The 18223-nt window shown below is 42.7% G+C and overlaps 1 protein-coding gene across 4 annotated transcripts in view; it reads right to left on the bottom strand.

The window, feature by feature from the left end:
- Positions 1–5284: 5284 nt before the first annotated feature.
- TNFRSF19 (tumor necrosis factor receptor superfamily, member 19) overlaps positions 5285–18223 on the bottom strand; it is a 103687-nt gene continuing 90748 nt past the window's right edge. For 3 of the 4 annotated variants that reach the window (XM_011958835.1, XM_011958818.1, XM_011958826.1), the window contains 3 exons: positions 12047–12149; positions 11037–11439; positions 5285–6776 (listed from right to left, as the gene is read on the bottom strand). In XM_011958835.1, the coding sequence (XP_011814225.1) occupies positions 6768–6776; positions 11037–11439; positions 12047–12149 (515 nt within the window). In that variant the 3' untranslated portion in view covers positions 5285–6767. Of the gene's footprint in view, positions 6777–10863; positions 11440–12046; positions 12150–18223 lie in introns of those variants that run through there. The other variant, XM_011958811.1, reaches the window with a different exon arrangement.

Consider the following 18223-nt stretch of genomic DNA (forward strand, 5'->3'; position numbering starts at 1 on the left):
GGTTAAAATATCCACACAGCTCTCAGATGCAGCCAGAAGCTTTCTGTGACTTCAACAATACCAGGATGCTGGGGAGCAGATGGAGTCGTCTGGGAGACAGGAGGGCAAGGGTAACCCCTCCTGAGCTGCAGAAGGCGATGATGCAGAAACAGCCGCAGGCGGGCTGCACAGGCCTTGCTGTCCTTCCCGAGCCAGGTGCCAGCCTTCTGGCCCCGTGGGTTTCCCGTGGGGAGGCTGCTCAGCCATGTGAGGGCAGGGAATGAAAGCAGCAGCGTCTCCATGACAAGGGTGGGGTGCAGACAGACACGATCAGGCTAGAGTTAGCTTTCAGGTGAAGGCGACTGGCTAAGATTTAGAAACGGATGCACAAAGCTAAGATTTAGAAACAGATGTGCCAACACCCATCGCCCTGAAGAATGGCCCAGATCTGGTGGTAGCGTTGCCGGGAGCTCCACGCTGGGCAGGACAATGTGAGTGTGTCCCAGGCCCAGGATAAAAAGGCCACGAAGGTGCTCGATGCGATCCACAGGCACAGGAAGGCCATGGCCGCTGTAGTGCAGTGTGCTGGCCTTTTCAGCCTTGTCTTCTCAGGACTCCAGTGGAGGGTTGGTTTGATGTCAGCAGATGGTTCCGCTGAGTCCTAAACTTGCACCTGAGGCTCAGCACTGCCCTGCTGGAAATCAGAACCGGACCAACATGACCCAGATATTGCGGAACGAGCTTAGGCTCAGTATTTCCAAACAGGAGAGAGACTGTCCACCCTCACTCCTGGCAGGGGGCTGGTCCCTCCTAGTGACTGGGGATTTGCTGCTGCTGAATAGAGGTCCACTCACCTCCCTCTGGAACTCCGAAGCTTCTGGAAGACTATTTTGGTTGTTATGTCCGTCACCCCTTCGCAGAGGTCAGTCAGTCCCCCGTGGGGCAGCTCCAGCCCCAGGGCAGGACCCACTGGATGCCTGTTGGGCTGAACTCTGCCCTGAGCCACCTCACCCGTGTCCTCGTGCTCCAGCCTCGCTGCACTTCTCCCACTCCCAGCACAGGCTGAGCTTTTCCACCTGCGGTTCTAGCATTTTCCACCCCTCCCCTTGCCTGGTGAATACCACATGAGTCTTCATGGCCCAGTGCAGAGGACTTTCCCTCCCAGCTCCTGTGCCCCCTCCTCACTGTCCCCAGAAGGATTTGCACTTGTGTTTTTACAATTAAGAGCTATTTTATTAGGGACAGGTTCTTGCACTGCTGCCCAGGCGGGAGTACAATGGCTCTAACACAGCTCACTGCAGCCTCAAACTCCTGGGCTCGAGGATCCTCCTGCTTGGTCCTCCTGAGTAGCTAGGACTATAGGCACACACCGCCGCACTGGCTACTTTTTTTTCTTTTTTTGTAGAGATGGAGTCCCAGATTGTTGTCCAGCCTGGTCTCAAACTCTTGGCCTCAAGTAATCCTCTTGCATCAGCCTTGCAAAGTGCTGGGATTACAGGCGTGAGCCACCACGCTGGCCCAGGTCTACTTTATAAACACTTAAAAGCCTTGGTTTCCTTGTATGTCTTCATATCTTCTCTGGCCCTGGCACTGCAGTTAGAACCAAGCACATGCTCTATGCTATATAAATGTATGTGGAGTGCATAAATTAAGGACTGCCCCAAGAAACGCCTACTAGAGTGAGTCTTCTGAGAGGACTTGGACTTGCGTTTAGAACTTCAAGGGAAACAGTTGGGTGCAGTGGCTCATGCCTGTAATCCCAGCACTTCGGAAGGCCGAGGTGGGTGGATCACGAGGTCAGGAGATCGAGACCATCATGGCTAAACACAGTGAAACCCCGTCTCTACTAAAAATACAAAAAATTAGCCGGGCGAGGTGGCGGCGCCTGTAGTCCCAACTATTCGGGAGGCTGAGGCAGGAGAATGGCGTGAAGCGGGGAGGCGGAGCTTGATTGAGCAGAGATCGCGCCACTGCACTCCAGCCTGGGTGAAAGAGCGAGACTCCATCTCAAAAAACAAAACAAAACAAAAAAGCTTCAAGGGGAATGATGCATCTCTGATCCGTGGAGGGGTGGCGTGCCTCGCGGTGGCGCAGGCTGCCTCCCTAACCTGTGATTAAAAGATTGCTGGCAGAATGGTCTGCAGATCTTCTATTTACTGTAAATAATCAACCCAGGTAAGGAACATCCCTCTACATAGTTCTGCTAGTTAAATTCCACCCCGGACAAAGCTACCAGAACACAGCTATTTCAGCCTTAAGTAGGAATCGCTAATACCATTAGAAATTAGGGAAAAAAGAATCCTGTCTTTATACAACAAAACATGAAACCTCTTTCAGAAGATCACTCATGGTTCTAGAGAAAGTGGTTTTGCTGATAACTCTTAAGAATTCAGGTCTTCTGGAGAGGTGAATTTCAAGCAGTCATAAATCACACTAATTCAAATGCCACTGGCCATTCATGAGATGATGACCCAACCTTGGTCAACTGACTCTCTGGAGTAGAAACCTTTCAACCCTCCGTTGGCTGAAGTGTGACATAACCAAGGCTAGTGTGAACTGCTGCCTTGACTCAGCATAAGTATGTCCCTATAATCACATACCAGGACTTACTGAAACTTGTTTGATATTACAGACAATTTTGAAACCTCTCAGACCACTGTTCACTTTCAAGACTGAATGATAAACTTAAGCTCTGTTTACAGACCTTAGTTGGTGCCAAATTCGTTTTTAAAAGATGAGACTAGGCCAGGTGCAGTGGCTCAAGCCTGTAATTCCTGCAATTTGGGATTCCAGCAAGCTGAAGTGGGAGGATCATTTGAGGTCAGGAGTTCGAGACTAGCCTGACCAACATGGTGAAACCCCGTTTATTTAAAAAAAAAGAAAACAAAACACAAAAATTAGCCAGTGTGGTGGCATGCACCTGTAACCCCAGCTATGCAGGAAGCTGAGGCAGGAGAATTGCGTGAACCTGGGAGGTGCACTCCAGCTTGGGTGACAGAGCAAGACTATCTAAAAAAATAATTAAATTTTAAAAAAATTCAGACAATACCTTCTTAGTTTAAAATGGGACACATTCAGAATAAGTAGCCAGTTGCAGAAGCTTTAATGACAGTGGTAACAATGAAAATACGTCATTGTTATTACAATAAAATAGTCCAGACCTCCTGGGAGAATCTTATTAGCTTTGAGTTATTTCTCTCAGAGAGTTGATGGATTTATGGTACCCATAAGCTAAACCAGTCTCCATGGACACCAGGGAAGTCCACGTGCGCTGGGACGCTGGGGTGTGAGTGGGGGTGTCGGGGGAAGTCAGTGTCCTTCCCTCGGAGAGTCCAGTGTCAACAGCAGAAACTCACCTGCTGAGAGAGCAGGATGTCACTGTAACATTTTTTAAAGTTTTTTTTTTTTTTCCAGGAAGTTTAAAGCCCTCTCTCAAAATCTAATAATAACCTTAAAAGCTTTACTGAGTAGAGAGAAGAAAAGGAAGGATTCCTGCTCTGTGGAAGTCTCCGCCTTCCTCTCTTGAGTCCCCCTCTGCAGGATGCCTGGCTGAGCTCCATCTAGGAGGATACAAAACTTTCTCTTTAGTTCTTTCCCTCTTTGTGCCATAAGAGGAAGGGAAAAAATAGAGATCATGATAAGACCTTGATGTCAAAGCTTCTCAGGGGCTGCAGAGCACCTTCCAAGTAGCCCAATGTGCCTGGCTATGTTCCCATGACTCTCCCTCACAGGTCACCAGTGAGGATTACAAATCACCCTCCAAAAGTCGGAGGAGCCAGAGAGGCTTCCACCCCTCTCTGGAGCACAGTTTTTAGTGACAGAGCCTCGTTATGTTGTCCAGGCTGGCCTCAAACTCCTAGGCTCATGATCCTTCTGCCTCAGCCTCCTGGTATCTGGAACCACGGGCAGGAGCCGCTGTGCCCAGAGGGAGCAGAATTCTGCAAAATCCTCACATAGACTTCTGAAAGGAAAAAACACGTCTCTGCATCCACAAAATCAATCATGCTCTCACTGAACACAGAGGAATACCAGGTGACAATTCAAAAAATCAATCATGCTCTCACTGAACACAGAAGAATACCAGGTGACAATTCACAAAATCAATCATGCTCTCACTGAACACGGAAGAATACCAGGTGACAATTTTATTCACAAATAAAAAAGGTATTACAAAACTATTTAAGAATATAATTTACACATTTATAAATTCCAGTATGCAAAATAGCAATGATGAAATGGTACATTGATTTAAGCTATTTTAAAGCAATGATGGTTTTCCTTTCCTTTTTTTTTTCTTTTTTTTACCAACACAGACAATAGTGCTTAACCTAAGTAATAGTAACATTAACACTTTATCTAAAGTAGAAAAATCTCTTATTTAAAAATATATTCCATATACACAAAATTAGAAAATGCACGACCTTACTTGGTTGCTCTTGAAATCCTCCTCCTTCTTGTCAGCGAGCTTCTGCAGTACGAGAAGCCACAGTGGTTATACCCATTCAGTCACACGCATTACCCGACACAGCCTTCCTGACACCGGCACTCTAGCAGCTGAGTTTATTGAGTGCTATGGGATATTCCAACCAAGTGAAGTGTAAATTGGATTTTTTTTTCTCAAATGTTGACCAAGTGTAAAATATCACATTGTTGTATATTTCCAGAGTAGTAGGGTAAAATGTCTTCCATCTTGATAAAAGTTACACAGGATTTATCAAATTCAGTAGCAAATGAAATCCATTTTCAACCCTAAGCAGTTCTCTGCTGATTGCAAATGATGTTCTGGGATTTTTGGCCAAAATCACATTCCCATCAATCTGGCTTTCTCCAGCCAGTGTTTGTCCTTGAAGTTAATCAGGGCTCTACATGTGGCAAATACATACAGGCTACACAAAGGAACACAGCCCTGCCCACTTTCATCATCTCTCTGTCATAACAGAAAGGACCAGATGGGAAACAGTGGCACGTATGTGAATCACGGTGGGGTCACGCGAGGAAACTCTACTTGCATTTTCACAGCCATTGTGTGGTCAAATCCTAAATATTTTACATGTCCAAAAGGCAATTTTCCTAAGAGTTCATACTACCAAAGGATCATTGGTTTATACTTGAAAAAATAAGTAATCCAGGAAAAATCAATTAATTATGACTAGGCACTAGGCTGACATGACAGCTTGGGGGCTACAATGAAACACTCATTTCCTATTTCAGGTGAGGGAATTGAGGTCACGAGATGTACCAGACACAGGCCAGCTAGTAAACACATTTCCAAACCTCAAACTACGGAGAAAAGGCCGCAAGAAAAAGGGCTCATTAAATGTTACTAATCTTTCACAAAGAGAGAAAACCGTGGGTAAGACATGAGAAGATAAAAATGTCCTAGGAAAGACAGATACATTTTAATATTCCGTTTAAATGTTAAAAGACAGTGACTTGGATGGGGCAATTCCAAACCAAAATATTGTAGTGCACTCGAACATACTGATGTTCAAAAGTCTAAAAAAGTGCCCTGTTCAAGTAAGTCCTCTCCATGGCATAAAGATTAAGAGCGAATGAAGCACTCCCTGCTCTGTGACTGAACGGGGTTAATTTCTGTCTTAGCTCTAGGGACAGTGCTAGTGTGTCGATGGTAGGGGATAGAGCACCTTAACAGAAAGAAACTCCATCCTCTGAAATCCAGCACGGATTTAAGAAGTAGGAGATGACGTGCTAACTAATCTTACACGAGTGGAAGGAGCGCGGCAATGTCCTGGTCAAACTACACGAGGGCAGTTACAGCTGCTTCATCTAAACCCTACAAATGGAGCATCTTCTTCTCGTCCTAACACGCGGTGTGTTCTCACGGGAAGCTGCTAAGCTGTAATTTCCAGAGCCTTTAGTATAAGGTACAATGCAAGTAAAAGGTCATTTATGTTTATAAATACCCTTTTTCTATAATCTTCTAAGCTCAGGCAGAGGGACAGATGGAACAAATGTTTCTATATCCACTCATTTTCATATAAATATGCCAGCCTTTGCATACAAGTCTCTACAATGTGTGTTAATTCCGGGCAATGGGCTGCCCTTTCTCAGCCACATTCCCCGGCCCTGGGGTGCTCCTGAGATCAGCACCGGCGGGTGTGTACCAGACCGAGGCTGAACCGTGGATTCCGGAAAGAGCTATCCTCCTCTGTCTGATTCCTCTGATTCAGTCAACTTCGCCAAATAAACCCAAGATTCAGGCAGGCCGTATGAGGGCCGTTCTAACCACCTACGCGAATCAGTTTAGATGACGAGAAAGTGTCCTTCGGAAACAGAAACGGTCACTTTTGAACTCACTCTACATAAAAGCTAAGGTGATTCATCTGGCATTGCACAGGCGGCATGAAATCATTTCTGGAAAGAAAAAGTATACTCTGGGTCTTCAGTCTTGTAAAACCTCAGTCACCATGAAAATCAGCACGAAGGCATTTCTGTTTCTTGTTACATGTCCACAGTCTCATAGGCTGCCAACTCAGCCCATCCTTCTTTGAAGTCACTTTTGTGGCAGAGAAGCTTCTTATGTAGGAAAGATGCAGAGTATCATGAGTCGGCCTGGAGTCTTTTCTTGTTATTCATTGAGGTTTCAGCTTACAGCTGGTTTGGCTCAGAAGCAACTGGCTGAAAGGCTTCAAATGCCGTCAGTTTGGTTCAGATTTATTTTTGCCCCAGGAGCCATGTAAGGTCCAGACTGCTCAGTCCATAAGCCTAACAAAGGAGTACTCTTTGGGTTCCAGCACACACTTCTACTGCAGAAAGAAGCAGGTCCTTTAAGCTTCCTAAAACAGCAACAGAAAGAAAGCTTTAGAAACAATGTCTTATAAATTAAATCTGCTAAATTTCAATGGTAAAGAATTATGCATAACTTTTACTAGTAGTATACATGAATTTAATAGCACATGGACAAGAAACTCATTCAATAGTATCCAAATATCCAGCTACCCGTGTAATCTCAGGATAAATAAAGGTTTTCATAACAATTCATAGTCACCCAATCACTGCAGAGTACTTAAAAGACGATACTGTAACCCATAGCAATCATAATGTATTAACAAACCATTCTTCTGTGGGCTTTCAACCTTATTCAAACATTTAAAGCGTCCTTCTTCTGTACTGTGTTCCTTTAAAGCATTTGTAGGTAAATATTTTAGGATTCTGTATTTCCTTTCTTTCAAAGAACAAATATGATGAATGAATAGTGCCATTCTTTATCTGCCAACTTAGTCTTTGAATGTAAAACTTCCATTAAACTATTAGAGAACGTTCAGAAATAGTTGGGGATAAGATTTATCTTACAACAGTCTCCCTAGCATACTCACAATGCTCATTGGGAAAATATCCTCAGCAAAGTGTAGCCATCAGACGTGTCCTTATCACAAAAGGCAGTGACCTCAATGCACGAAGTGTGCAAGTGAAATCACTGAACATTTACTTCATGTATTAACCCCTTCACTCACTCACCACGAACGTGGCATTGGTGACATACCAGGTAAGTGTATGCAAAAAATTATTCCTAGGTCTAAGGAGATTATCTAGAAGTCAAATCTTACGAAATACTTCCAATAACAGGAGATAGTTTTATCAAATATGTTGATTAACTGACATGGTTACAATAACTACATTAACCCTTCTGTGGGAGGCAAATTATCCTCATTTTGCCGATAAGGAAAAAGTAGAGATTTCAATAGATGGAAACGCTAGAACCCAGGGGCCGCTCATATGTTTTCTAACCTTCTTTCTGTCTGTTCCTGTTGACATTTTAAATGTTGGATTAAAAACAACTTCAAGAAATGCTTTTCCTGTAAGTACACAGGCTGGCTTTGTTCTTTCAAATAGCTCAGCAAAAATTGTTCCAAATACCTCAGTTTTGTTCCCTTCTGGAGAGATGTGTATAGAAAACTTGATTCAAATCGAGTCGTACAAACTCAAGAAGGCTCTCACACCTATTTACTTTATCTAGAACCATAACTGTCATCAGATTATGGGTGATCTTAAATCACCCACAAGAAAACTAGTGTGTGCAAATGCAGGTTTTGGAAACAAATGCATCATGCGTTGAAATCATGGCCTCACACCACATAAAGAGAGAAGTGCTGTTTAGCCACCGCTGCTCCTTATCCACCTCCCAGATGGACACACGTTGTTTTCCTGAGCTACGAACAAGCCCACATCATGGAGCCAAGCTAACTGAACACGAACCTGTGGAATGGATAAAGTGAACGCGAAGCCCTGTGCTTTGGTTCATCATAGTGAGCTGCTGAAATCAAATTACTGTATTTTATTTTTTAAGAGACAGGGTCTTGCTTTGTTGCCCAGGCTGGAGTGCAGTGGCGTGATCCTAGCTCACTGCAGCCTCAAACTCCTGAGCTCAGGTCATCTTCCTGCCTCAGCCTAAAATCAAATTCTTTATGAGAAGTGAATGTGTCCTCTAGTTGGAAAATTAGCCTGTTGGGGAAAATGTGGGTTGGTTTTTTGAATTTAGATTGGGGGGGAAAAAAAAAAGCAAAACTACTTGAGTTAAACACTTGGTTGAACCTTGAAATAGCGGGACCGCGCCCCCAAAGGCCTGCCGTAGCTTAAGGTTCATTTGCTACATTTCACAGATTATTAAGTGCAACTGAAGTTGTTTTTTTTTTTTTCCAGCATCTGGAAATTATTATCTCTTAAAATGGGCTCAAAATATTATTTACTATTATAGGGGAAAAATCAAAATGGTCTATATTTTAACAATTCCTTTTTTACATTCAATGTCATACTTAGATTTATCTAAATTAACCTAACAATTATAGGACTACACATCTTGAAAAGTTAGTAAAAACCTTTCATTAATAAATTATTATGCTGTGCAACTTGAATGTAATATTTTCTCATCAGGTTCAGTTTAGATGTAATTGTAACTTTCTTTTCATAATGATTTGAGTTGAAAGTATATATAAATCATGAGAACTACCCTGCGTGTCTTTGAGAAAGAGTTAATGAGTAGTTATATGCCAATCTCACCACCTAAAGCATGTTTCTAAAATATCATGTCCATACAGCTGTGATGACAGTGCTTATACAGTCCTGTCCCCACCGCACCACCAACAGACACAAGCAGGCAATGAGGTGGCTCCGGGATGACCTTGTATGAAGCCGTTTCCTTCCTTAGTCTCGGCAACTGACATCACAAACTTGGGTACGAGCTACAAAATTAAGGTGAGTGGTAATTCTGTTTCCTGACAAAATTCTGAAAAACAGTCATTAGTCAGCTGGCAGCACTGTAGCCCCAGCTCCTCAGATGCTCTCCTAACGAGAGAGGCGCGGACGATGCACTAGACGGGGCGAGGGCCCCTCATTTAGTGCTGCTGGGCGGCAGCTGAGCCCTCTGCTGCTGAGCAGCGGGTTCCCCCTGTTTCTAGCATCCTCTGATCCATCAGTGGACGCTCTCTGCTGTGAAGGGCTCGTTACATGCTCTCAGCGGCTGGGCCCTCTCAGTTCCTACATTGTGTGGGGCACAGTCCATTCTCAAGACTTACACTCAACTAGGTTAATTCTTAAGCCTTTCTTATTTCTTATCATAACAATTTTACTAATTATGGATGGCTCAAAAGAACAAGACCAGTGAACAGCCTTTCCTAACTCCAGGCAAAGCTCAGAGGTAGATACTCTGTATGTGTTAACTGCCTGATTTGTTTTCCCTTCATTCACTCGTCTCCCTTCTCTTACTTCTCCATTCCGCCATTTTGAGAACAAAACCAATTTTTTCCCCTCCAAAGCTAAAGAATGTTTTCTCTATAGAATCCCCTATAAATTCTCCAGATAATTTTTTTTTTTTTGTAGTTAAAAAAAGCAAACAAAGTGGAAAGATGGCTTGAGCCCAGGAGGACGAGGCTGCAGTGAGCTGTGATCGCTCCACTAGGCTCCAGCCTGGGCGACAGAGAGAGACCCCGTTTCAAAACCCAAACACGAAAAACAAAAAACAAGTACTGCAGACTTAGATCGGTACGTAACTTATGAACTGATCTTAAAAGGAACACATCAGCATTCACACTTTGACTTTGCACTAAGTCTCTGATGTGATCAGGCCAGCGTACAGAATCACATGGAAGTGAGACGCCTCTGGAGCAGGCTCAGCTGCCTCCTCAGCACCCGCAGCCCTGATCTGGGGCAGGGAGGGACAGGCAGTGACAGCAGCGACCTCTTTGTGGGGCAGGGTCTTGTGGGCCTGGGAGCTGGACTGTTGCTGTGACTCTGCCCTTTTACACTCAAGACTTGACACTTTTCTTCTAGAACCTACACTAACAATACATGCGCTTCCATTTGAGGAAATGTTTACAAACATTAGGTCAAAATCAGCAAAGGCCACATCCTCACCTGAAGAAAGCAGAGCCGTGCCAGGTTATCCCAGCATCCTTTGCTGCCTCCAGTTTTGCAGCATGCAGAAAGCCCCATCTCTCTGCAGGTGCCACCCTCGCTCCACCCGAACCTGATTTTAAACCGCTCCACCTGAGAGGGTCTTACGCCCTGGTCTCAGGTCACAACCAACACTCAATTTCCAGCCAAATCAATCAATCTGTCAAAGTAGAGTGGTCCAGAAAACAATAGCAAGAGAGAGAAGAGGGAAAAGAGCAGCTTTAGGAGACCTAAATTCACAGAAACTTGGCAGTGAATGAAGTACATTTAAGTATTGGGCATAAGTAATATATATATAACTACATATAACAGGAAGAAATGAAGGTCAGGAATTGTCTGCAAGATGCTCCCATATCCGACTCATCTCTCTCAACCAGGGAAGGAGGCAGCAGGTGCTGTGCTAAATGATTGTACTTACAAAGAGGAATAAAAGAATGCAGCTGTACACTTTGCTCTTATATATTAGCTGTGTTCGTTTTTTAAAAAAAGACTTGAAATTTATTTTAAAACATATTCTACAACATACAAGAAATTATGAAAGATACAAAAAAAATCTCATGAGGTTCCCCCTAATTTTGTGCTGGGAACAGAGTTCTGGTCTACTGTAAGTCAGTGCTATGTTCACAGGAACCCAGTCGCTGCCTTACCTGGAGGGACGTCTGAGTGGCTGCGTGGATGACAGCGCCACTCTCCTGATCTAGCTGGCTTCTCGTAGTCAGTGCCTCCTGAGTTGATGCTGGTTCTGCCAGTGTGTTGTTACATCTAGATAAATCAGTAGCTGCTGTAAAGTTTTCAGGATGAGCTTGGATTGGAACAGCCCCACCAACCAAATCTTGACTGCTATTTGAAGCCAAAGACGTTGAGCTTTCATGTTCTGGACTGAGAGAATGAATGTCTTCTCCAGTGAGTTCAGGATAAGAGTCACAAAAGGAGATGTCACCACCCATGGGATTCTGCATCAGAGGCCAGGCGTCTGAAAACTCGCCACAGATGGACCGCGTGAGGGACCCGAAGAAAGTTGGCACCACCTCCCCGGCTGGGCCTGCGTTTCTGCACACACATTCAAAAGAGCTGAAAGTCTGTGATGGGAAGAACACGACTACAAAGAAGCATGTCAGCCGTAATGTTAGGTCTTCTAGATGAAATGTCTATATACTGAGTCAGAATTCTAGTGTTTCCTATTGTTATAAACTTGCCTCAATACAGTAAGTCAAATTACTCCATTTACTTGAAAACTGAGTTTTGACCCCTCCTTCTAATTAATATAGTTATACTTAATCCAACGTCTAAAACATGCAGTTTCCCGGGTCTCATCTGAGTTTGACTGAGTGCTGTTCTAAAATTTTAAAATAATAGTCCATGGGTAAAAACTACTTACATGTTAATTACTTACAGATGACAGAGGTGTCAAAAATCATGGACATAAGACAAAAATAAAATTAATGAAGAGTAAAGTATAAAGAATGTTGTACTGGATATGAGTGACCTTGAGAGACCTACCTAATTCTTGCCTGAGAATTGCACCCCACCAATATCCAGAATGTCGTTAATATTTAAGAGGTGATGTTTCCATCGTTTCAGATGAAAATGGGTACATTAGTAGAATGCATACTTGCACAGGCGGATATGAAATGATTGATTGAAAGCACCCAGTTACCTCGCCTGAAGACTGGCCGCAGAATGCACCCCACAACCAACGGTCGCCCGGTCGGGGCTGCAGGCCTTGTCACAGCACAAGGATGGGAGCAAGTGCACCGGCCCTAGGGAAGACAGCACAGGTGTGAAGCACAGTGCCTCCCTCCAGCAGCTTTCACTTCAGTGACACTTCAACAGTCCTCGTGGAAACTTAGATGTTCCCCTTTGGGTGACTTTTGGGGGAAAAGGAATACAAGGTTCTCTTTTTTTCTCATCTTAAACAAATGATGAGCCACTTACATAAGGTACCGAGAGTAGACAGACTCATACAGACAGATGAAGAAGGGGGGATGCTAGGGGACTGGGACAATGGGGAGACCAGGAGCTGTTGTTTAATGAAGACAGGGTTTCAGTTTGGGAGGATGAAAAATGTTCCGGAAGGTGAATGGTGGTGATGGTTGCACCTCAGTGAGAATGTACTTAACGCCACTGAACTGCACACTTGAAAATGGTTAAGATGGTGAGTTTTATGTTATGTGTATTTCACTACAATAAGAAGTGGGGAGAAGGAATACAGCAGTCTGTGGGAGAGCACAAAACAAGACTCTCGCCCCACTAAGGACAGGAGGAGCAGGACAACTTTCCTGCTGAGTGGCCTCCTAACACAGACGAGAGCGTGACTGTTCGGACCCTCTAACTCCATACACACAGACACATTTCTTCTTATTGCTAGCGGTGTCACTTAAGGAATAAGTAGATACGCGCACACAGCTTTACAAACGGAATATATCACTGAAGTTTGGTATATTTTGTGCTACAAAGATAATATAAGCTTAAAAATCTAAAATATAAAGAGATTAGATAAGAAATTTAAAAATAAATCTTCTCAATCCTAGAAGCAGAACATAAACACTCATCTTTTTCAACAGCCTTCTTGATTTCTCACTGTCTATACATATATATATCATTCTGATTTAGAACCACAAACACACTAAAGCGCGCGCACACACACACAGACACACATACAGAGGAAGACTTGGAGAAATTATATATTTACATATACAGCTATTGAAGAAATTATACATTTACATATATAGCTATATGTTTGTGTGTATCCAAATTTCCCATGAGGAATATCTCTTTACTTTTACAAACAGGAAAAAAATTATGAAACTACAGTCTCCCTTTTAAAAAGTGAATGCCAGATATTGAGATGCAATCGCAAGCCTGTGTGAAACAGGATGACTGGCCTACCTGCATCTACATTTCCCTCAAAGCAAGGCTTCCGCCCGGACCATCTAAACATACAGTGCTCTGAACCTGCCGAACTCACCAGGGTTTACTGCCACTTAACAAACGTGTGTCATGCTCATCATGGGACATTTCAAAACTTTTAAAGCAAAAGGCACTGCCGTTCCTTGTAGAAAGGCTGATTCCAGGGAAAGTACACGACAAATCTGGGACTTCTGGTGGCAGAAAGTAAGAAAGTGCTAAAAGAATAATGCGGACGTGTCACAATGGCACATGAGCCAAGTGGAAGGGAGTTCCAAACGCCGGGCGACACGAGCATTGGAATAAACAGTGACACCAAAGGGTTGCAACCCACTGAATACAGTCCACAAGTCTAAACTCACTAAGGTATATAAATAAATAAATGGAGAAGGAAAGTTCCTTCTTACCATAGGAAGCCAACTAATAAATGTGGAAAATGGAATTAGAAAGCCAGCATTTGTTAACCACCATAGTCACGACTGATTCCAGTCGAATCATCAGAGCACGCTAAGCTACGGGGTGAAAGTTTGGGGTGTGACAGGATATTTACACAGTCTCCAAGTATCCCCTACAGGATATTTATTCATTACAAAGAGAACAGCAGACATTTTACATTGGAGCAACCTGGCAGACACCCTGTTAATGAAGTGACCAAGGTTAGCCTGACCAGGCATGGGCCAGACAGACAACCTTGCCCCCTGACACAGTCCGCTGAGGACCCAGCATCCCCTCCGCAGTATTTCTGAATCGAATCCTGAGGAACATCAGACAAACCCAAACTGAGTGTCGTTCTACAAAACTGTAGAACGTTGAAAAGTGCTGGCCTGTACTTTAAAAAAAAAAAAATCATGAAACACAAACGTTAGGAGACTATTCCAGATTAAAACAGACCAAACAGATTTGACAACTAAATCCGACAGAAGTTTTCAGAATTTTGTTTCGCTATGAAAGACAATACTGGGACAATTAGGAAAATGTGACTCTGCTCTGTAGATGATATGATAGTCCTGAATGAACATAAATTTCCTGTTTTAATAATTGTGCCGTTGCTATGTGAGAGAAAATGTTCTTAGGAAGCAAACACTGATGTACTAAGGGGGAGAGGGACATCATATTTGCAACTGGATTTAAAATAGAAAATGAAAAACAAGTATACACACACACGAGAGAGAGGGGATAAAGCCAGTGTGAACATGGGCAGCAGCATGTTAATATTTGGGGAATCTCGGTAAAGGACATGTGGGAGTTCTTTGTTCTATGTCAGATTCCTGAAATTATGTCAAAATAAAAAGTTAAAGGGAAAAAAGCATCTGCCATTTGGGAGGAAGCACTTGACATAAGCTGCACTGACCCAGGGCGTGGGCCTGGGGATCATTTCCGGCCCCAGTGTTCTGTCAGGAGGTCATGCCACAAGGCCATCTGTATATTTAATCTTTCTTCTCAGACTGAAGTAAGGTGAGGCAGAGTTTATACCAACTGCGTTGTATTACATTTAAAATGTAAAATTAGAGTTCATTTCTCCAGAAAGTATTCCTGCTTACTCTAACACTAGTGACAGTGTCCATGGTATCATATCTAGGAAAATGTAATGCTTGGGGGCGTTTAAGGATCACACAGTTACCATTAATAGTGTCTAAGGGTCTTATCTGTGTAGGCAAAGGCAAAACTAGATCCACACACCACAGAAAGTCTTGTATCCTATTCTTCACCCATTCCTAAAACAGGAGATAGTAATAATTAGCAGAAAAAGAATTAAAATGAAAGCTGCTTATTCCGTATAGCCATATGCTGCATAGCAATGTTTTGTTCAATGATGGCCCAACAATACCATGGTGGTCCCGGAAGTTCATAATACCATATTTTTATTGTGCCTTTTCTATGTTTAGATCCACAAGTACTTATTGTGTTGCAACTGTCCACAGTATTCAGTGCAGTCACATGTTGTACAGGTTTGTAGCCTGGGGTAATGGGCTACACCACATAGCCTAGCCCTGTAGGAGGCTATCCCATTTAGGTTTGTGTGCACTCTACAAGGTTTGCATAAAAGCAATGCATGGCTGTATATACAACATGAGATTGGAACATTTAACTGACAATTTCTTGAGAAGATTGATTAGACAGTTCCAAGAGGACAAGTTAATCTAATGGGATATGGTTAAAACAAATACAGATGGGTTATTAGACAAAATGGTGCTATTAGTATTGCTTCCATGGGTGCTAACAGAACTGTAAAATAATAAGAGGACAGGGGAACTGGGGCAGACTTGTAGAGAGGGTGGTTGGTCATAGAGGGTTTTAATTTGCAGAGGAGGTGAGGTGGTAGGGTGGTGGGGGAGTGGGATGTGTAAGTGTAAGAACACGTGCTGAGGAATAGAAATATATAGCAAAAAAAGTTAGTATTAAACACACTCTCAGACCACAGTGTAATAAAGATAGAAGTAAAGACTAAGAAAATCACTCAAAACCATGCAATTACATGGAAATTAAACAACATACTCCTGAGTGACTTTTGGGTAAATACTAAGATTAAGGTAGAAATCAAGAAATTCTTTGAAACTAATGAGAACAAAGATACAACATTCCAGAATCTCTGGGACATAGCTAAGGGAGTGTTAAGAGGGAATTCATAGCACTAAACACCCAAATAAAAAAGTTAGATCTCAAATTAACAACCTAACATTACAACAGAAAGAATTAGAGAAGCAAGAACAAATCACCTCACCCCTAAAGCCAGCAGAAGACAAGAAATAACCAAAATCAGAGCTGAAATGAAAGAACTGAGATATGAAAAACCACCCAAAATATTTAAAAATCCAGGAGTTTTTTTTTTTTTTTTTGAAGAAATAGGCTGCTAACTAGACTAGTAAGAGAGAATATCCAAATAAACACAATTAAAAATTACAAAAGGGATGTTAGCACTGACCCCACAGAAATAAAAATAACCATCAGAAACTGCTATGAACATCTACACACACACAAACTAGAAAATGGCTGGGCGCGGTGGCTCAAGCCTATAATCCCAGCACTTTGGGAGGCCGAGACGGGCGGGTAATGAGGTCAGGAGATCGAGACCATGCTGGCTAACATGGTGAAACCCCATCTCTACTACAAAAAAATACAAAAAAACTAGCCAGGAGAGGTGGCGGGCACCTGTAGTCCCAGCTACTTCGGAGGCTGAGGCAGGAGAATGGCGTAAAACCCGGGAGGTGGAGCTTGAAGTGAGCTGAGATCCGGCCACTGCACTCCAGCCTGGACGATGGAGCGAGACTCCGTCTCAAAAAAAAAGGAAAAGAAAAAGAAAACCTAGAAGAGACAGATAAATTCCTGGACACATACACCCTCCCAAGACTGAACCAGGAAGAAATTGATTCCCTGAACAGAACAAAAATGAGTTCCAAAATTGCATCAGTAGTAAATAGCCTAGCAACCAAAAAAGTCAAGGACCAGATGGATTCACAGCCGAATTCTACTACATGAACAAAGAAGAGCTGGTACCATCCCCACTGAAACTGTTCCAAAAAAAATGAGGGACTCCTTCCTAACTCATTCTATGAGGCCAGCATCATCTCGATACCCAAATCTGGCAGAGATACAACAAACAAAACTTCAGGCCAATATCCCTGATGAACACCAATGTAAAAATCTTCAATAAACTACTTGCAAACTGAATCCAGCAGCACATCATAAAAGCTAATCCACCACGATCAAGTAGGCTTCATCCCTGGGATGCAAGGTTGGTTCAACATACACACATCAATAAAACACGATTCATCACTTAACAGAACTAAAGACAAAACCATGTGATTATCTCAATAGATGCAGAAAAGGTTTTCAATAAAATTCAACATCCCTTCATGTTACGAACTCTCAATAAACTAGGTATTGAAGGAACATACCTCAGAATAATAAGAGCAATCTATGACAAACCCACAGCCAACATCATACTGATTGGGGAAAAGCTGGAAGCATTCCCCTTGAAAACTGGCACAAGGCAAGGATGCTCTCTCTCACCACTCCTATTCAACATAGCATGGAAAATCCTAGCCAGGGCAATCAGGCAAGAGAAAGAAAGGGCATCTAAGGAGGAAGAGAGGAAGTGAAACTATCCCTGTTTGCAGATGACATGATTCCATATCTAGAAAACCCAACAGTCTCTGCCCAAAAGCTTCTTCAGCTGATAAACAACCTCAGCAAAGTTCCAGGATACAAAATGTACAAAAATCATTAGCATTCCTCTACACCAACAACAGCCAAGCCAAGAGCCAAATCAGCAAGACAATCCCATTCACAATTGCCACAAAAAGAATAAAATACTTAAGAATACAGCTAACCAGGGAGGTGAAAGAGAATTACAAAACACTGCAAAAACAAATCAGAGAAGACACAAACAAATGAAAAAACATCACATGCTCATAGATAGGAATAATCAATTTCATTAAAGTGGCCATACTGCCCAAACCAATGTACAGATTCAGAGCTATTACTATCAAACTGCCAAAGGCATTTTTCACAGAACTAGGAAAAACCTATTTTAAAATTCATATGGAACCAAAATAGAGCCTGAATTAGCCAAGGCAATGCTAACCAAAAAGAACAAATACAGTTCCTTCAATACCTAGCTGGAGGCATCATGTTAGCTGATTTCAAACTATATTACAAGGCCACAGTAACCAAAACAGCATGGTACTAGTACAAAAACAGGCACATAGACCAAGGGAACAGCATAGAGAGTCTAGAAATAAGACCACACACATACAACTATCTGATCTTAGACAAAATTGACAAAAGCAATAGGGAAAGATTCCCTGTTCAATAAATCCTGGGATGACTGTCTAGACATATGCCAAAGATTAAAACTGGAACCCTTCTTTACACCATATACAAAAACCAACTCAAGATGGATTAAAGACTTACCTGTACAAACCAA

This window comes from Colobus angolensis, unplaced genomic scaffold, assembly GCF_000951035.1.
Source record: "Colobus angolensis palliatus isolate OR3802 unplaced genomic scaffold, Cang.pa_1.0 Scaffold113, whole genome shotgun sequence".
In the NCBI taxonomy this organism is placed as follows: Eukaryota; Metazoa; Chordata; class Mammalia; order Primates; family Cercopithecidae; genus Colobus; species Colobus angolensis.